Source organism: Oryx dammah, unplaced genomic scaffold (assembly GCF_014754425.2).
Source record: "Oryx dammah isolate SB20612 unplaced genomic scaffold, SCBI_Odam_1.1 HiC_scaffold_21, whole genome shotgun sequence".
In the NCBI taxonomy this organism is placed as follows: Eukaryota; Metazoa; Chordata; class Mammalia; order Artiodactyla; family Bovidae; genus Oryx; species Oryx dammah.
Genome location: NW_024070205.1, coordinates 29,161,866 through 29,179,875, shown reverse-complemented (window position 1 = coordinate 29,179,875; position 18,010 = coordinate 29,161,866). Strand labels below are relative to the sequence as shown.

The window sequence follows — 18,010 nt, the reverse complement described above, 5'->3', positions numbered from 1 at the left end:
CTACACCCGCCTCTGAACCTCAACCCGATGAGCCTCAGTCTACACCCACCTCTGAACCTCAACCCGATGAGCCTCAGTCTACACCCACCTTCAAGCCTAGACTGGATGTGGATCTGCTTGTGCCGGGCCCAGTGGTCCAGCCAGAGGTGGAGTCATCTATGCCTGCCTCAAAGGCTGTACCATGCACAGCTCTGCCTCACCGTGTGCTCGAGGCTGGGTCTGATGTGGGTGTGTCTACACCACCTGCTCCCACACCCCAGGCTGGGTCTGACATGGTGGAAGCAGAGGTTGTTCCCGTGGCCAAGCTGGGTTTAAGCCCTGTTTGGTCTTTAGAGGGGCACCAACAGAAGCCCAGAGGGGAGCCCTCAATAGATGCCCCTGGACACCACACTGGGGAGCCCCCTCTAGGCCCCATCCAAGCACCCAAGAAGAAGAAAGTGCGATTCTCCATGGCTGTGCCCAGCTCCGAAGAGCCAGGGTCAGGAGAGGTCTCAGGCCCACCCTCTCCGGCCACAGCCCCCAGGATGGCATCTGGGGGCCACAGAGCTTCTGGAGCCTGGGACTCTGTGGCAGTTGGGCCCCGGAGCCCCCAGCCTCGGATTCTGAAGCACCTGCCCCCGCCTGCCCCCTCTGCCTCCATGGGGCCAGGACCCAGGAGCTGCTTTGCAGTGACCCTCCCGGAAGCCTATGACTTCTTCTTTTGTGACACCATTGAGGAGGAGGACGAAGAGGCTGAGGGGGCAGCAGAGGCTGCCCAGGCTCCAGCTGAAGTCCAGTGGCCGGATGTGTGTGAGTTCTTCTTCCAAGACAGCCAAATCCAGAGGTCGAGGCACCAGGAGGGCCGCTCCCAGGCCCCACCCCTACAGGCTGGGCCTGTGCCGGCCCCTCCACCTGGAGACCCCATGCCAATCTCCATCCCTGAGGCATATGAACACTTCCTCGAGGAGGACAGGTCAGGGGGCACCCTGGGGCCAGCCGCCCTTCTCCAGACACAGGTCCCAGAGCCCCCCAGGTCAGTCCTCTGGGGAGTGGGGCCTGGCACCCCACCGGAGTCTAGCCCAGCCACAGTGGAACAGCTCACCCTGGCCATCAGGGAAGCAGGTATGTGTTGCGGGGGCCTCCTGGTCTGTCTGGGAACACACTGTCCAGGGAGTTCAGCCAAGAGGGCCGTCGGGGAGGGACAGGCCAGGATCCTGGCTTGTGAACTGGTAGGGGCGCCTCAGGGGTGATCTGCTCAGGAGGGGCCCCTCCCCCTGCCTCCTCCCCCACTCCCAGGAGACAGTCCAGGTGGGGCAGCCCCAGCCAGGCAGGGGGTGGCTCCACAGCGGCTGTCACCTTGTGTTCAGCCCCAGACAACTTGGGCCATCCCCAGCTCAGTCTGCACTGCCTGCAGGTCAGGCTCACATTCCCTCTAGAAGATATTTTTCAAACCAGGAAACAGCGCCCCAGATGCACTCGCCCAAGTCAGCCTGACTCAACTCTGCCACACGCTACCCTGGGTCTTGGGACAGAGGTGTCACAGGAAGGACGTGACTCAGGATAGACGTGACCAGGGCAGGTGTGTCTGAGTGGAGCAGCAGGAGCTCAGGCCATGCTTCTCTTCCCCAGTGGCACCCCGGGGTCCCCTCACCTCGTTCACCTTCAGCCAGAAAGACATGTGCATGGTGTTCGTAGCCTTTGCTACCTGGGCTGTGAGAACGTCAGACCTGCACGCCCCAGATGCCTGGAAAACAGGTTTGTGGGGCCGGGGTGGGGTGGGCTGGTGTCCAGAAGTCCAGTGGAGGGGCAGTGGTGTCCAGTCCCAGCTTCTGGGCTAGCAGGGATGAGAGGCCCATGGGGAGGTGCGGGTTTCTCGCTGACTGATTTCCTGCGTTGCGGACCCACCCTCGCTCTGCCAGCCTGCCCTTGTCCTTTGAGAGTCAGCCTGTATGGATGGAGGGTGGTGGCCAGGCCAGGACAGAGCTGGCGCTCAGGAGGTCTGTATTTCTCTTGCAGTGCTGCTGGCCAACATTGGCACCGTCTCTGCCATCCGATATTTCCGCCGGCAGGTGGAGCGGGGGCGCCACAGCCGTAGTCGCAGCCCCAGCCCCAGCTCCAGCCCCAGCCCCTAGGACCCAGGTTCGGCCCAGGAAGACACAGGACAAGGAAATGTCCACAGGTGCTCAGGACAAGGCACTGCCCTCAGGCCTTGCCCTCTGACTCTTTGTGTTCTGCAGTGTCTAAGATGGAGACTGCGTCCTTGGTCCCAGCTCCCCTGGACTCCACTGAGGGTCTGACCAGTGGCCGAGGCCAAGGCTGTGCTCCACGCTTGGGAGCAGGGAGATTCTGGAAGGCTGGGTAGGTAGGGGCTGAGCAGGAAGCTGGTTAGTAAGGTGGCCAGGTTAGCAATAAAAAACACAGGGCATCCAATGAAACTTGAATCTCAGACACTCAGGATGAGACCCACTTACACTAAGGAACTGTTTGTGATTTATCTGAAACCAGAATTAACTGGAATCCTCATCCTATGTGGTTATGCTTCTGGAGGGAGGGCCACGACAGGGCAGTGGAAGTTAGAGGGGTTCAGAGCAGCAGCAAGGCCCCAGAAGGAGATCCAGGCAGGGGGCAAGGGCAAGGAGGCAGAAGGCCTCGAGGCTGGGGGTGGGGGCAGTGTCCCAGTCTCTGCCCTATTTACAAGAGGCTGGGGCGGTGGAGGCCTCTGAGGCTTCTCTGACCCCGGAACCCCAAAGGTCTGGTCAAGGCCTCCTTGGTTCCTGCCTGAGACGGTGAGCAGGTACCTAGAGGGGTAGGGGTCCGTAGGCAGGGCCTGGAGCCCAGCCTCTGGGGTTCCCTGGAGGAGCTGCAGAGATGGAAGGCAAGGGTATCGAGTGGAGGGATTGGACACCTGGCTTTGCCCAGGGCTGAGAGGAGCGGGAGATGGGACAGGAAAGTGGGCACGGCGCAGGCAGTGGTGGAGCAAGGGGTACTTGGGTGGGTGTCCAGCCCTGGAAGCAGCACATGCAGGGGCCCCAGGACGCAGGAGACTACTGGCTGCTGAGGACAGGACGCATGGACACGCAGCACCAATAAAACCTCTTTCCTTCCTGTTTGGTCTCCTGCCGGTTTCTCCCGACCAGTTCGTCCCACTCACACACGCCCAGGCCACCCTCCTCCCTCTGCTTATCATGTCTCAGACCTCGCTGACCTCCGACCCTTGTGCCCTCCGGTTTCACATACTCTGGCCCTCGCTAACCTGACTTTCTCAGCCCTCTGACCTTTATGCTTGTGCCATCCTCCTTCTCCCAGGTGAAGCTGCTGCCCCAAGTCCCCTCCCTCATTCCTTCCCTGAGAGGCAGGCTGAGGTGTGGCCCCTCTGGGTGTCCAGTCACCTTGACCAAGGTGCCCAGGGCCCAGGGTAACTCAGGGTTCTTGAGGCTCCCTCCACCTGCTGGGGTCAGACCCAGACTCGACACTGCCTGTGGCCCCACAGACAAGTCCCAGGTCCTGTTGCGGCCCCTCCTCCAGGGTCGATGCAGGCAGGTGGTCCCCAGAAGCAGCTGCTTGGGGCCATCAGATCCATTGGATGAGCCCCCGTTCAGGCTCTGGTGCTCCTCGAGGCCCCTGCCGCTGGGAAGGTGACAGAGCTTTGTCCTGGATGCTGCCGTAGCCCCAGGGGGGGCGGCCATCTGGTGGGGAGGGCAGACATGCGTGTGTTTTCAGGAGGTGACACCCCAAACTCTCCCAGAAGGGGGCAGGGCCCTCACTCACCTGGGGGAGGTGGTGAGGGGCCGGGCGAAGCTTCTTTCTCAGGGGAGACCTGGGGACCCCAACCAGAGGTCTGAGAGATGGGCCCCAGGAAAGGGGGCTTGGAGACCAGTCCACGAATCTGCCTGACCCCACCCCCTCCTTTTCCCCTTGGCACCCCCTCCTCCCCACTGTTCCCTTCCTGCCACCAAGCCCAGTCCCTGGTTTCCACCCACCCCCGTCTTCCGCTGTTTTCATCTCTCCTGCTCCCTCAAGGTCCCAGAAGGCTCCACGCGATTTCCTCTCCCCGACAGAACCCCTTGCCCAGGGTGGGGACTGCTACTCACAAGCTGAAGGGAGTCTGGGGGCCGGGGCCCCCAGCCCTTGATGGAGGCACGATGGTGCCGAGAGGCTCGGGCCCGCGGGACTGCCTTCTCAGAGAGTAAGTGGGGGCCGGAGAGTCCACAACTGGAGTCAGAGACAGGCACGGACACAGGGACCGAGCAGAACAGGCTGGAGGGCTCAGGTCCAAGCGAGCTCTGCATCACACTGAGGAACTGTTGGGAGAGCACTGGTGACTGAGGCCCCCTGAGAGGCCCCTGCCCCAGAAACCCCCTTAGCTGCCCACAGTGGCCTGAGCAGACCTCAGGCTTTGGGTACCCTCTCAGCCTCAGGCTGTGGGCACACCAGCTCTTTCTGTCACCTAGCAGGGGACTGACCTCATCCAGGCTCTGGACGTCTGTGATCTTGCGGTGGGAAGTGGCAGGTGGTGTGTAGGGGTCAGCGTAGAGCGGGGAGTGGGGTGTCTCCAGGGAATGGTCTGGAGCCTCAGGGCCGTTGTCTAGGCTCGACTATAGGCAAGAGACAGGAGACACAGCTTCCTGGTGCTGAAACTGGCCAAGCCCTTCCTTCTCTATGCAAGGGACCTCTGGTGGTTTCAGGACTGAGGAGGCCAAGGAGGTGGAGGGTGGGAGGGAGTGGAGGGTCATGCCCAGAGCCGGGGTCAACATGCTGGCCCACCTTGGTCAGGTCCAGGTGTAGCAGGGCAGCTGGGCCAGGCCTCTCAGCCCGGGCCTTGTTCCTGGGTGATCGGCTGCTGCCGCCCTGTCTCAGCTTTGCCCTGTGCCCACCGACGCTGGTGCAGCCAGGGTTGGCTTGCTCCTGTGGGAACCAAGGACCTTCCAGAAGGTTTCCTGGCGCCCTCTCCCATACAACGGTCTGAAGCTACACAGACTCCCTTCCCCTTAGGAACTAGGCAAGTATGCCATGGGGTCCCCAACACAAACTTGCCTCATGGTTCCGTGCCCCCTCTGCCCATTACCCACCCCCCCAGATACTCACCGGTGGGGGCCAGGCCGGGCAGCCTGCAGTGGATGGTGCTGAGGACTCAGGGAGGGAGTGGCTGGTGCAAGTGGAGGGGGGCGCTGGGCACCCTGAGTCCCAGCTGGTCCGTGCATCAGAGGAGAGCGAGCCTTGGCCACTGACCACAACCTGGGCAGCCGGTGAGGGGTAAAGGTGAGCCAGGTGGCTGGAACCCTCCCCACCTCCCCGTGCCCAGGCACACCTGTCTGTTTTACCGTGGCCTGGCAGCACCTGCCCTGCTGACTCCTTACCTGTGTGGACGCCCGCAGCCCCAGGAGGCTCTCAGGGCCGGGTGGTGGGGAAGCCCCATCCTCACGGCAGACTGTCTGCAGGCAGAGCAGCCAGTGGCTATAGTCCTCATAGCTGGCACACACCACACGGATGGTGTTGATGAGACGGCCTGGTGCACGGATGCTGTGAGGGGGCCTGGCAGGCAGGGTGCTCCCTGCCAGGCCCCAGTGCAGAGCTAGGTGCCCACCCGGGGCCACAGCCCCTCTCCCAGGCCTGGCTCCCACCCACCTTCAATCAGGAAAGAGCGGATCTGCTTCTCCCTCTCTTCCAGGTTGATGTGGATGGCGCTGAGCGGGAGCTCCCCCTGCAGGGCATTAGGGGGACAGGGCCTGAGTCAGGGAACAATCCCTGACCCACCACCCAGGTGAGCCCTCCTGAGTTAGGTGGGCACGTGGACACCAGGCAGAGGGCAAAGCAGGGCTGAGGTCAACACCTTAAGGGAGGCCAGGCACATCCTGTCTGTCCTAGAGGGGTGTCTTCACCTGGGCTCCAGGTGGGGCTTTCTCCAGCCAATGTCTGACTCAGGACTGGTCATGGACTGGTCCCCTGGGCCACCCATTAAGATGGGGGTGGGTGGGAAGGGATCACGAGGAAGCCCCCTGTGTTTCTCGATGACTGAAGGCCATGATCACCCCCAGAGTAGGAGGTACCCTGATGCACAGGATGGACCCTCACGCCCATGCCTACACCCACGCATGCACACACACACAACCTTCAGGCACCAGGAAGATGCCTGTTCAGAGGTACAGGCACCTTCCAGAAGCCCCATGCCACCCCCAGGTGACTGGCCTGCTGGTGGCTGTGGACTTGCTAGCATGATACAGGTGCTGAGGCAAGGTGCCCACCCTCCTTGCCCACATCAGGCTGAGACCAGACTGACCAGGACAGCAGGCTGGGTGGGTGGGGCCACTTGTCCCAGCAGGCCCCGACATACAGGTTCCTCCTGAGCCGTTGCCCCCTCCCACCCCCATGTGCAGGGAGCCTCCCTGGGGCGGGTCTGCAGTGGGGAGGGACCCACCTTAAAGCAAAGCCCATCTGCTTCCTCAGAGAAGATGGCCAGGGAGGTTGGGTACAGGACAAGAAGCCGGTCCCACTGCTCCTGCAGGGAGGTCACAGGGTGGAGTGGGGTCTCCGCTGGCATACATCCAGGGCCTAGCCCCATCTGGAGCCCATACCCCGCCCCCACCTCCTCCCACCTCTGTGCCCCCACCTGTGAGGGCAGATGCTGCAGCTTGACCCTTGAGGCACAGATGGCACTGCCCATCACCTGGCGGCCTGATGCTGTCCGCAGCCGGGTCAGCCTGCGCTGCAGAGTCCAGGGGAGCGCTTCCTCAGTGGCGCCCTGGGAGGAAAGGGTCAGGGGCAGGTGGAGGAGGGGAAGGGAAAGGGGTGTAGGGTTCCCAGCACTGACCTGCAGGGGCTCTGGGGGGCAGCGAGGCACCCCTCCCACGAGGGCTATCTGCTTCTCCAGGTGGTAGAGCCAGCGGCCCAGCTCGGCCTGGCTGGGGCAGAGCACGAGAAGTGGGGCGGGCAGCGGGCCTGCGGGGGAGGGACAGAGTGGGCTAGGCCAGGGGCTCACAGGAGAGGCCCCTCAAGGGTTGGCAGGAGCCGCTGATGACCACATGCACAGCTCTGGAGGCCCCAGTCCGCTGTCCTCCACCCCAGCCTGGCACTGCACGTGTGCCCATCAGAGGAAAAGCCAGGAACCCTCAACGTGCCAAGGTCCTGCCAAGGTCCCAGGCCAGGTCAACAGCCAGGCTCGCTGAACAGCCTTACTGCTGTCGCCTTGTCCCGAGGGCAAGGTCAGCACAGGCAGCACCACCCGTGCTCCCACACACCTGTGATCTGGAAGGCGTGCTCTCTAGACCCCTCAAGGGGGCAGACACTCAGCTCCATCAGTGGTAACAGCCCCTGCCAGAGCATAGCGGGAGAGAAGGGCTAGGACTCCTCTGCCTCCCGAGGGTCTGCTCTCCCCCTCCCCCAGCACCTCCCTCTGCCCATCTCCCCGCACCTGGAAAGTGAGTCCTTCAGGACCATGGGCCTGGAAGTAGAGGTGGGAGGAGAACAGCTCCAGGTAGCAGTCGCTGACATTCTAGGGGAGAGGGGGCCAGCGTCTGAGGACTTGGGGGCAGGCTCCAGGATGGCTCCCCCTAAGCACACACCCCCAGCCCAGCCCCCACCTGGCTGTGCTGGAAACGCAGCTGGACCTTGGCATAGTGTACAACGCTGCCTAGACTCCTCACTGCTGCCCTTCGCCGCCCCTCCTTGAACACACTCAGGAAAGGCTGCTCCAGGATTTCTTGCTGGCTCTGCAAACCTGGAATGTTCTAGGGTGGGGGAAGAGTCAGGGGAGGGGGCCTGACTGGTGACCAGCAGCCTTGGCCCACAGTCTCACCATACATAGGTTAAGAATACACGCACAGCATCACATGTGTACAGAGCCCTGTACACACACAGTCTCTTCACATGGCAACAGTGCAGAACACACACACACACACACAGCCTCTGCTGGTCACAACTCTGTGGTCTAGTGATGGAGCCAGCAACCTTTCAACTCATCGGAAATTCAACTCTTAGCTTCACTATTTCCTAACTGTGTTCCCTTATTTTGGTTGCTGTGCTGTTTGAAGTCCCTTCAGTCATGTCTGACTCTTAGCGACCCTATGGATTGTAGCCCGCCAGGCTCCTCTGTCCATGGGATTCTCCCGGCAAGAATACTAGAGTGGGAAAAAAAAAAAAGAATACTAGAGTGGGTTGCCATGCCCTCCTCCAGGGTATCTTCCCAACCCAGGGATCCAACCTGCATCTCCCGCAGCTCCTGCATTGCAGGTGGATTCTTTACTGCTGAGCCACCAGGGAAGTCTTATATTGGTTACTCAACCTTCCAAATCCTGTTGGTCAGAGGGGTTTTCAGGTGTTTGAGTGAGAGGATGCTCAAAACCCTCCCACACTTCAGTGTCAGCTGGTACTGGCTTAAAACTTGGCTCTATGGAGAAAGGTTAGGGTCCATGGGGTCACACGAGTTCGACACAACTGAGTGACTGAACACCACCACACCGAGAAGGGGGTGCCGATTTGCAGTGTTTGCCAGTTTGCCTGGTGTGAGTATTCTCATCACAGCCTGTTAAGCGCCACACTGCCACATGCCTCCATCTCCCTCTCAGCAGAAGCCAAGTTCCTGGCAATAGCCAAGGGGTCCTCTCCCCTCACTTCAGGCATCTACTTATCTGAGGATCTTTGCTCCTGCTGCCCTCTCTGACTGGAGCACTCAGCCCAGTCCCTTCTCACCTACTCCAGCACTCAGCTCAGACCCCTTCTCTCGAGCTCCTGTCCGGGTGCCCTTCCAACGCTCCAGCCTCACTGGCCCCTGCCCATTGGTCCTCCTTTGCATTTCACCTTCTTGCCAGCCACATCTGATGTGCTGTCTTTTCCTCCTTTATCTTGTCATCGGCTTTGTCACGGATGTGAATGACCTGGGAACAGGGCCCTTATCTATTTGCCCCTTTGCTGGGCCAGGACCTAGGACAGTGCTGATGACCTAGGGCTTCAGTGCCTGTCTGCTGAAGGGAGGGATGGTCAGTGCCCACCAACAGCTGACTCTGGCCAATAGAGAGTCCTCTATAAGCAGGGGTTTGATGATCAGAATGGGAGCCAGATTAGGACAGGTGCCCTACTGGGGCTGAAGTCTGGGGATCAGGGCACACTGGGGAGCTGGCAGGGGCTGCTGTGCCTTGGCCAAGCTGAGCCACCCCTTGGGCAAGCCCAGGAATGTGAACAGACAGACTCAGAGCTTCCGGGCCTCTCTGCCTCTGGGTGGGGCCTCCTGCACCCACACCCAGTGCGGGGAATGATGCTGGGATGGGACCCATGAAAAATAGGCCACGGAGCAGGAAGGGCCACACAGCTGGCCTGTGGCCTGGGCTCAGGCTTGGGGCCATGGTGGGGCAGGCTCCCACGTGGGGGCAGAGCCCACCCCCTGACAGGGAAGGGGAGTGCTGGCTCCTCCCCTGGCCCTACCCCCCGAGGTTCAGCCAGCCCAGTCCCCTCTCCAGCTGCCATGTCCTGGCACGAGGACCACCGGGACCACATGATGTGCCCTGGACCTGCACGGAGGGAACTGAGGTCTGAGATGTGGCCACGTGGAGGGATTCTGGCTAGGGCCTTGACAGAAGTGCCCTGTCTGCTTCTCTGAGGTAGCCTGGTTTCTGAAGGCAGCACCGGGAGCCCAGGGAACCCCAGGGAGCGGGAGAGGGGACAGGCCCGGGCTTCCCAGCCTGACAGGAACACTTGGAAAGGCTGCCTGGGAGCCAACACCAGCAGCTGTGAGGATGGGTGCTGGCCAGTGATCCCCGCAGTCACAGATGTTGTTCCTGGAGCAATAGCCTAGAGGCTCATTTCCCTCACACGCCAGGGCCTCTGCACACAGCAGAGCCTCAGTCCAGCCCTTGGAGGCTGTGCCGGGTTAAAGGGCAGGTGTCTCTCCCCCTTGGTCAGCAGGTATTCAGCTCAAAGGTGGCCCAGCATATGCTTGGGAGCCCTCCTTGCTGTGTGGCATAGGGGTACAGGATTATGTAGTGGTGGACCCCAAGGGGACATCTCTTAGAGAAACCAGGGCCAAGGGTAGTGGAGAGACTGACTCACTGAGCACAAGAAGCCCCTTACTTTCTTGGAGCAACAGTGGGGGTGGTGGTTCACAGCCCCATCGCCCGCCTGACACCCATGCCCACAGAGCAGCACAGACACACGTGCTTGCCCAGCTTCAACATGCCCAGACACGCTGTCCTGCATCAGGGCGCGGGGTGGGGGCTGGACACCAGGGCCCTGGGCAGGGCTGGCACGTGGCTGGGCACGGAGGCCCCGCCCTGCCGCCCCACTGACTCAGTGCCGGGTCTCAGTTTCGCTCTCCGCTCAGACTTTCGGCCTATGAGCTCCCCAGGGCGGGGCTGCACCTACTTCCTCGCTGTGCTCTGGGCTTGACTCTCCTGGGGCCGACAGGGAAGACCCTGGGCCCAGTACAAATGGGACACACACGCAGTCATACGCAGACCACTGCTACCACACCCCTCCGAGCCAGGGCACGCTACCCAGTCAGTCGCTCACCGTCCCTGGGATGTAGTGGAAGATCTTGTCAGCAGTGGTGTCCCCGTCCGCACCAGCCTCGGTGCCAAACAGGCCAGCCAGCTTCCGTGCGCGGTCCTCTCTGGGGACAAGGGAGGGGAGGCTCACAGCCTGGCCCCCGAGGCAGATCGAGGGAGACCCTGTGGCCAAGCGGCCGTGGCCATACCCCGCCCCCCTCACCTATTTCCCTTCAGCGAGGGCTTTCTGGAAAAGGAGGCCCGGAGCCTCCTAGGGGCCTGAGGGATGCAGTGGCTGTTCCCCATGGGTGGCAGTGGCAGCTGACCTGAGTAGAGCAGGTCGACAGGTCTGGGTCTTTCTGTTCCGAGCCTCCTGCCCCACCTCCTGGGGCGGGGCTCTGGGCCAGCCAGCCCTGCACCTTAGGGCTGGGGAGGCGGAGTCTTTCTGGGAGCGAGCTGGCCCTTACCAGAGGCTGAGCTGAGCCTTTCAGCTCCCTTCCCAGGGTCCTCCACATATCAGCCAGCCTGGGAGGTAGGGGAGGGGGAGGAGAGATTCCCCCCACTCATAGCCCAGTCAAGAGCCCCCAGTCTGTACAGGGGCTCAAAGGCCATTGCATCAGACTGGAGGTTGTCTAGGGTCGGAGGGCCAGAAAGGAGCTCCCCGAGCCCAGTGACCCCCTTCCAGACATGTGAGCACACATCCTGTTTCCACGTAAATGCCAGCCTGAGTCACCAGTGACTGTACGGGACATATGCTCACTCTCAGCTGTTGAAGCGGGAGTCTGCAACTGGGGAAGGAGGAACTAGGACCCTCCTGCAGCCTCCTCTCTGCCTCCGTCCAACCATCACCCCAGGTCAAGATAAATGGTCCTGAGGCTTAACCAGAATCCAGATTCCAAGAGAGAGGGCATAACCCTCCCAGGTGCACCTGGGACTGGTGAGGTCAGGGGGCATGCCATGCAGAGCCTGGGTAAGACTTGGGCCAGCACAGCCCTGCCCCTGGACGTGACGGCGCTGTCTCAAAGCTCCCACATGTCAACAGGGAGCCTCGGCTGGGGCACACAGCCACCCCAGGCCTCTCTGGTCACCCTAGACAGGACCCTGAGAGGCAGAAATGGACATTCAACCACAGGCCCGCAGAGCCCAAGAAACATGTTTATTGTTCAAGTGGCTCATATTGCTGTGTGGGGTTGGCAGCAGACGGTGCCCAGCTCAGTGCAGGATCCAGAAATGACACCACTGCCATGGGAAGGAAGCCCAATTTGTGCCCTCCCTGGGAGAGTGCCTGGCTGGGCACGTCAAGGGTGGTGTGCAAAGCACGGGCTAGGGGGTCTGCACCTGACTCAGAAAGCCCCCCTCCCATAACTGCTCTGCATCACCCCTCGGTCCCTCCAGGTCTGCAGAGCCCAAGTTGGCTCCTCACCCATGGGGAATGCCAGTGTTCACTCCATTGCTCCCCAGGGCCCTCAGTAGGGTGGGAGGACACCCAGGAGAGCAGCTTGGCCCCAGAGATTAGACACTTCAAGAGTAAACGAAGAAATGGGTAGCTGCAGCCTGCTCAACATCAATCAATAAATTAATGAGTGAATAAATAAACGGCACACACAAACACCGAGAGAGAAACACAGTAACGCCCGGGCTAGACGCACGGTGGACGGTCGGCGCTGGATGTCCCTGGTGGGGGCCAAGCCCCGCCCCACGAGCAGGGGAGGGAAGTGCTGGGCCCTGGGGGCTTAAGGCACGAGGGAGGCCGCCGGCCGGCCTCTGTGCAGCCGTGCCACTGGGTCAGAGGCTGGTGGACGACACGGACAGCGTGGGTGAAGAGGGTGGAGGGAAGTTGAGCAGCTCCAGCACCGCCACGCCCACGCTGCTACGCCGCGTGAACATGCAGGACGCGGCCACCCACTTGTTGGTCCTCGGGTTGTACTTCTCGATGGAGTTGAGGCTGGAACTGCCGTCGTTGCCCCCCACGGCGTACAGCCATCCATCCATGGCCACTAGGTCGTGTGTGCTCCTGGGGGCAGGGTGGAAGGGGACGAGCAGGGGATGAGACTGGGGGCGACGAGGGGGCAGGGCCAGGGTCTGGGGCTGTGGCCACTGGAAAAGCCTGGGGGCACTGCCTTGGGAGGCGTCTTTGGGGCGGGGCCTTGATATGGGGGGCGGGGCCTTGACGATGCGGGGGCGGGGCCCTGAAAGGGGAGACTCAGGAGGGAAGTGGGGGACAAGCTGTGCAGGGATAAGGCCCTGTCAGTTGGGGGAACAGAGGGCAATGGTGGTGACAGTTCTGGGGGCCCGTGCACCTTCTGATGTTCATGGGTGCCACACTCTCCCAGGCGCCTGCCTTGGGGCTGTATCTCTCCACAGAGTTGAGGCAGCTGGTTCCGTCATTGCCACCAGCCACGTAGAGGGCCCCCTCCAGCACCGCCACGCCTGCCGAGCTGCGCCGGCTCAGCATGGAGGCCACAGGCGTCCAGGAGTTCACCTGAGGTGGAGGAATGGGCTGGGGGTCGACCCACCCACCACCAGCCTCCCTCCACCTCCACATGCAGACCTCTACTCCAGGGTGGGGAGTCTGTGAGACAACGTGGACATAGAGGGATGACCCTCTGGGGGATAGGAGTGGCCACAGTGTTGACCTCAAGCACCTCTGGGAACAGGGATATGTGACTGGGGAATTTCACACCTGGGGCTCGTACTTCTCCACGGTGGCCAGGTGTGATGAGCTGTCATAGCCACCCACGGCATACAGGTTTCCATCTGCAGGGAGTGAACATACTCATGGCGCCCCCGCTGTGTGTGAGAGCCTCTGGGGCTGGGTGCTACACAATGCAGGCGCCCACCGAGCATGGCCACGCGCACGTATCGCCTCCGTGTGCTCATGGCGGCAATGGATGTCCACGTTCCCGTCAGGGGGTCATAGCGCTCAGCACTGTAGACACCAGGACTGCGGCTGACCTTGAGCAGTGGAGGAAAGGCAGTCCCGGCCCCAGGACCTGCCCTCCCCTGAAGCATGACTAAAATTCCGTGCTAGGCAGTCAGGAAGGCTGACCCCAGAACCCCACTGGAGCTGAAAGCAGGGCCATGCTGGGTGGACATGGGCCATGGGCTGCCTGGACAATGCTGGGCAAGGGTCCACCTGGGTCCAGCCCCTGCCCTGGGGGAAGGACCCCAGAGAGGAAAGAACATGCCACTGGGCTGGGCAAGGTACCGGGGACCCTGGTGACCTCAGGCAGGGTGCCCCTTGGCTCCTCACAGGCAGGTCCCCTGCAGTCCTGGTACAGCCACACCTGCTGAGCCAACTCTGAAAGGCCACCCGGCCCTGACCCCGGCCACTACCTGTTGAGGCAAGAGGCCCCATCGTAGCCACCAGCTGCATACAGGAGCCCATGCAGGGCAGCCACACCCAGGCAGCTGCGCCTCGTGCCCATGGACACCTCCGGCTGCCAGGTGTTGGTCACAGGGTCGTAGGACTCTACGGTGGCCAGATCTGAAGTCCCGTCGTAACTAGGGGAGGGTCCACTGCTGGTCAGGGCTGGGCCCAGTGGGCACACGCCAAGCCCCTGACCTGAGACCAGCCTCTAGTCTTACCCGCCCACAGCATACAGCCGGTTCCCCACTGCCGCCACGCCCACCCGGGCTCGGCGTGTGGACATGGAGGCCACCACGTGCCAGCGGTCAGTGCGTGTGTCATATGCTTCACAGTCCCCGTGGATGGCGAACAGGCTCCCACCACCTAGGGATGGGGAGGTGACAGGGCAGGACGAGGGCCCAGGGAGGTAGTCGGCTAGGAGGCTCTATCACATCTCGAGATTGAGGGCCTGGAGGCTCCCAGGGCGAGTGGGGCGGGGACTGGTGAGTGGGTCACACCATGGGGGATGGAAGAGCAGATGTGGGGTGAGTGCAGGATGGAACTAGCACAGGGTTGGGGAGTGGGACTTGTGCTGGGCTCATGGGTAGGGACATGGGGCAGGGCTTGGGGGACAGGATGGGACAGGACAGGTGGGCATACCCACAGCAAAGAGCACAGGACCAGCGCCTTCACAGCGCCGGGGCCGGGTGCGGCTCGTGCCCAGGACGCCCCTCTGCTCGGGCAGCAGGTGGAACTTGAGGGCCTCGATGAGTAGGTCCTTGCAGTCTGGGTGGTGCCGCACCAGGCTCTCAGCATCCACATGGCCCAGCAGGAAGTCCCGGCTCAGCAGGGGCAGGCGGACACACTTCATCAGCTGGGGTGTGGATGCTATAGTCAGGTAGCAGGCCTTGCCCTGAGACCCTCTCAGGTACCCTGGAACCTTCTTGAGACATGCCTGCATCACCCCTGTGGGGTTTGTGGGCACAGAAGAGCCCAGGCATAGCTGGGTCCTCAGCCACTGGGTCCCTTCCTGAGCACCGTGGGCCCCGCCCCCCTGCCCCTGGGCGTGGCCTCACCCGAGGAACATGCTGCCTCCGGGCATCCACATCATGCTTGACCCAGCTCAGGACGGCACGGTAGACGTCCTCCTCTGAAGGCACGTTCAGGCTGTCGCTAGAGACCAGTTCCAGCACCTGGGGGTGGGGACCCTCAGACCTGAGATCTGGGGAGGATCTTGGGGCCCATGGAGCCCTGAAGGTGCCTGGGAGGGAGAGTCCAAGGGGCCCAGTGTTCCTATGAGGACGGGCCAAGCAGGGTTAGAGAAGCCACAGGTCCAGTTCCTGGGGGCCAATTCCAGGGTCGTCCTGCGGATGTGGAACCAGGGACTACTGGGGTAGTAGGTAGAATGGGTGGAGTTAGAAAAATAGGGGTGGTTGTGCCCAAGGGACGGTGGTTGGGTTGGAATGTGGGTCAGAAACTGGGGATAAAGGTTGAGAGACAAAAGACCAGGTTTTTAGGGTGCAGATGATGGAGCCAGGGACCAAGGCTGGCTCTGGGGTCCAGGAAATAGGTCAGGGTCAGGATCTGGGTCAAGGTCCAGGCTGTTCCCCAGCTACCACGTTACCTGCTTCAGTGGCAACAGCATGAACTCCTCGGTCTTGGCCACGTCCACGAAGTGCTGCAGCACGTACCTGTGTGCCGCCTTGAGCAGATCACCGCAGGAGTGCGTGTCAGCGAAGCCCCGGATGCCCAGGCAGTTGGAGGGGTCCAGCTGGCTCAGCAGGAACTTGCAGCAGGCGTCTCGGACGCCATTCAGCTGCAGGAGGCTGGCTGCTGGGAGCAGAGTCTGTGAGGCAAGGTGGGAGAGAGGGCCAGGGGAGCAGGGGCAGAGAAACAGATGTGAGGACTGAGGGAGTAGCCACACTACAGAGGCTGGGGGCATGGGGGGAGCGGAGGCACCGGCACCGTGGCAGCACGGGCCGTGAGGCTGAGGCCACCACACCTGCACGTTGCCTTCTCCCACCACGATTTCGGCTGTGTATGCAAACTGCACCAGCTGGTCCAGGGCCTGAGGGTCGATGTCGTGCAGTGTCACATGTGTCTGACGGCTCTCACTCATCTCGTCTGCGGGGGGGGGGGCAGGTACGGGACAGCGAGTCAGGCTGGGGCCCACGCCAGGAGAGCTGCAGAGCCCCCCAGCACCTGGACCGGATGGGCTGTACTTGCTTGTGAACATGGCGTGGAAGTAGGGGCTGCAGGAGGCTAGCACCACCTTGTGTGCCCGGATCTCCTTGGCAGCTACGTGCAGGACGATGTCACACAGGAGGCCGCGCTGTCGCATGCGGCTCATGGCCACGAAGGCGTCGTGGTAGTGCCGCTTGGAGTTGTGGGACACAGCATGGCCCTCGCGGCTCAGCAGCTGCATTGTGCCTTCCATGGGGGCTGTGGGCCGGGCCTGCCGGGGCCGGGCACGCTCTGCCTCAGGGCTGCACATGGGCAGTGACCAGTCAGGGTGCACTCTGCACAGAACTGCTCACCCACCCTAGAGACTTTGGTCAGGGCCTGGGCACCCAGGAGGCCACCTTCCCCCAAAGAAGTCCGAACCAAGTTTCCATGAAGGACCCATGCCCCTGGGGACCCCATGCGCTCTCCAGGCGCCACCCACTCTGCGGCCTCACGGCCAGGGAGCCTCCTCGGAGTCCAGCCAGACTCTGCTCCAACCTGCTCCCCGCTCTAGGTCGGCTCCCACGCCAGACCCCTGTCTTTGAACCTGTACAGCTTCCTCTGCCACGATCCCTGCTCAGGCACATACTTCCCTCCCTAGGCCCTCCTTGGGACTAGGCTCTCTGTCCATTGCTGGCCACCCTTCCCGCGCCCCCGTCGGAGTCCGGTGTCCTCCGCACGGGCTGCGGGAAGTGCACGAGGTGAACTGATGCGTACTGGCCGGTGGCCCTGAAGCGGACCCCTACATCGACAGGCAATGTAACCTCTTTTGACCCTTAATCCCTCATCCTGCAGACAGGCCGCGCGAGTCTTTGAGCGGCACAGCCGGAATTCAAGGGTGGCGGGTGGGGTCAGACCTCCGGGAGCAGCCACCTCGGGATGCCCTGCCCCGCGCCGGCTGTGTGCGCGGATAACGCAGGGGGTCTGGACCCTCCGCGGTCCGACGAACCAGCAGGGCGCCAGGCCGCCTCCTCCCGGCAGCCTGCCAGGGTTGGCGCGCCCCTCCTTCCCTCCTACTCGGCCCTAGCCAGTCACTAACCCTAACCCCTGGCCCACTCACGCTGGAGGCTGCGGCGGCGGCGGCGGCGGCGGAGCCTCCGGCGCGGGCCCGGGGCTGCCGTGCTCCGGACTTTGCGTCCTGCCGGCGGGGCGCTCGCTGCGAGGCTGCATGGGCTCGGCCGCTGGCCCGCCGCCGATCCGCGGAGGACGCACAGACCAGCCGATGCCGGGCGGCTGAAGGGCTGCTCCGCGGTGGCGACCGGCTCGGCGTCCCTCGATCCCGCCGCTTGCCCGCAGCCGCTGTTTCTCGGCGCCGCCCGCCCGGCCTCCCGCGCTCTCCCGCGGTTTCGGGGACGCTGCCTAGAGGGTGAATCCTCTCAATGCTTGGGGTCTCCGTCCGCCTCCCCCTCCAGGAAGCCCCCCCGGGCCGCGCCCGTCGCCTATATCTGCGAACCCTCCAAGATCTGCCCGCGTCACCTCGTTCAAGCCTTCCCGGCCCTGGAATCTTCTGGGGGCAGAAAGGCCCAACGTGATTGCCCAGGGTGCGTCTGCTTGCCTCTCTCCAACGCCACGCAGGCGCCTTTGCCCGTCTGGCCTCGACTGGACGCTGGCTGCGGAGTGGGAGAGCGGGTGGGCTGCACGCCCGTAGGATTGTGAGGTCCCCTGTCTTGGGATCTGGCTGTCCAGGCCCGCAGACCTCTGCCATTAGACGGGTGGAAGGAGGGGTGGGCATAGGTTGAGTTCTCCATCGCCTTCCTTCCCTAAGACAACCTTCCAGCCTCACGGTCTTTGCACTGGCAGGCTGTTCCACAGACCAGGCAGAGGAAAAGTGGCTGTCCTTGCCTGGGCGGGCCTGGAGACTTAGGCAAATGCCTTAGTAACTGGAGTCCCAGGAGAGGACTCGCTGGACTGAAGTATCAGGCCTCCTCTTTCAGGGAGATTTGGCCAAACTGGCCTCAATAACAATGCTTGAATCTGTCCGCTGGCT

At 62.5% G+C, this 18,010-nt stretch overlaps 3 protein-coding genes across 7 annotated transcripts in view; 1 reads left to right on the top strand and 2 right to left on the bottom strand.

Moving 5' to 3' along the window:
• Window positions 1-3,086, top strand: part of PERM1 (PPARGC1 and ESRR induced regulator, muscle 1) — a 5,614-nt gene extending 2,528 nt beyond the window's left edge. The window contains exons 2-4 of the mRNA XM_040264028.1: window positions 1-1,101; window positions 1,609-1,734; window positions 1,996-3,086. The exon at window positions 1-1,101 is cut by the window's left edge and continues 1,482 nt beyond it. Coding sequence (XP_040119962.1) covers window positions 1-1,101; window positions 1,609-1,734; window positions 1,996-2,111 — 1,343 coding nt within the window. The 3' untranslated portion in view covers window positions 2,112-3,086. The remainder of the gene's footprint in view (window positions 1,102-1,608; window positions 1,735-1,995) is intronic.
• PLEKHN1 (pleckstrin homology domain containing N1) lies at window positions 3,067-11,496 on the bottom strand. 4 transcript variants are annotated; one of them, XM_040264031.1, is made up of 15 exons: window positions 10,675-11,367; window positions 10,477-10,576; window positions 7,557-7,703; window positions 7,388-7,468; window positions 7,215-7,287; window positions 6,788-6,915; window positions 6,587-6,718; window positions 6,395-6,475; window positions 5,605-5,680; window positions 5,337-5,485; window positions 5,065-5,214; window positions 4,744-4,884; window positions 4,443-4,574; window positions 4,071-4,280; window positions 3,067-3,665 (listed from the first exon to the last, which is right to left on the bottom strand). In XM_040264031.1, the coding sequence occupies exons 1-15, from the start codon at window positions 10,755-10,757 to the stop codon at window positions 3,228-3,230; spliced, it is 2,121 nt and encodes a 706-aa protein (XP_040119965.1). In that variant the 5' UTR covers window positions 10,758-11,367; the 3' UTR covers window positions 3,067-3,227. The 4 variants fall into 4 exon arrangements, with proteins under 4 accessions (XP_040119965.1, XP_040119966.1, XP_040119964.1 ...); XM_040264032.1 differs by having other exon boundaries at window positions 6,587-6,682; XM_040264030.1 differs by lacking the exon at window positions 10,675-11,367 and adding an exon at window positions 11,380-11,496 and having other exon boundaries at window positions 6,587-6,915.
• Window positions 11,497-11,588: 92 nt separating this feature from the next.
• KLHL17 (kelch like family member 17) lies at window positions 11,589-17,280 on the bottom strand. Of its 2 annotated transcripts, XM_040264034.1 has the most exons (12): window positions 17,084-17,280; window positions 16,027-16,286; window positions 15,803-15,924; window positions 15,425-15,646; window positions 14,877-14,993; window positions 14,461-14,674; window positions 14,040-14,184; window positions 13,788-13,955; window positions 13,292-13,380; window positions 13,135-13,208; window positions 12,752-12,933; window positions 11,589-12,465 (listed from the first exon to the last, which is right to left on the bottom strand). In XM_040264034.1, the coding sequence occupies exons 1-12, from the start codon at window positions 17,191-17,193 to the stop codon at window positions 12,237-12,239; spliced, it is 1,932 nt and encodes a 643-aa protein (XP_040119968.1). In that variant the 5' UTR covers window positions 17,194-17,280; the 3' UTR covers window positions 11,589-12,236. The 2 variants fall into 2 exon arrangements, with proteins under 2 accessions (XP_040119968.1, XP_040119967.1); XM_040264033.1 differs by lacking the exon at window positions 17,084-17,280 and having other exon boundaries at window positions 15,425-15,924; window positions 16,027-16,309.
• Window positions 17,281-18,010: the final 730 nt, after the last annotated feature.

Bases quoted from the DNA above. Each gene is read 5' to 3' on its own strand.
- PLEKHN1 (XM_040264029.1), bottom strand. From the start codon at position 10,757: ATGGGGAACAGCCACTGCATCCCTCAGGCCCCTAGGAGGCTCCGGGCC. The intron at 7,288-7,387 runs GTGCGGGGAGAT...ATGCTCTGGCAG, and splicing joins CTGAAGGACTCACTTTCCAG to GGGCTGTTACCACTGATGGA. The intron at 5,215-5,336 runs GTAAGGAGTCAG...CCGGCTGCCCAG, and splicing joins GGCTGCGGGCGTCCACACAG to GTTGTGGTCAGTGGCCAAGG.
- KLHL17 (XM_040264033.1), bottom strand. From the start codon at position 16,294: ATGTGCAGCCCTGAGGCAGAGCGTGCCCGGCCCCGGCAGGCCCGGCCC. The intron at 13,209-13,291 runs GTGGGCGCCTGC...CACTCCCTGCAG, and splicing joins CGTGCGCGTGGCCATGCTCG to ATGGAAACCTGTATGCCGTG. The intron at 12,466-12,751 runs GTGCACGGGCCC...CCCTGCCCCCAG, and splicing joins GCACCCATGAACATCAGAAG to GAGCACACACGACCTAGTGG.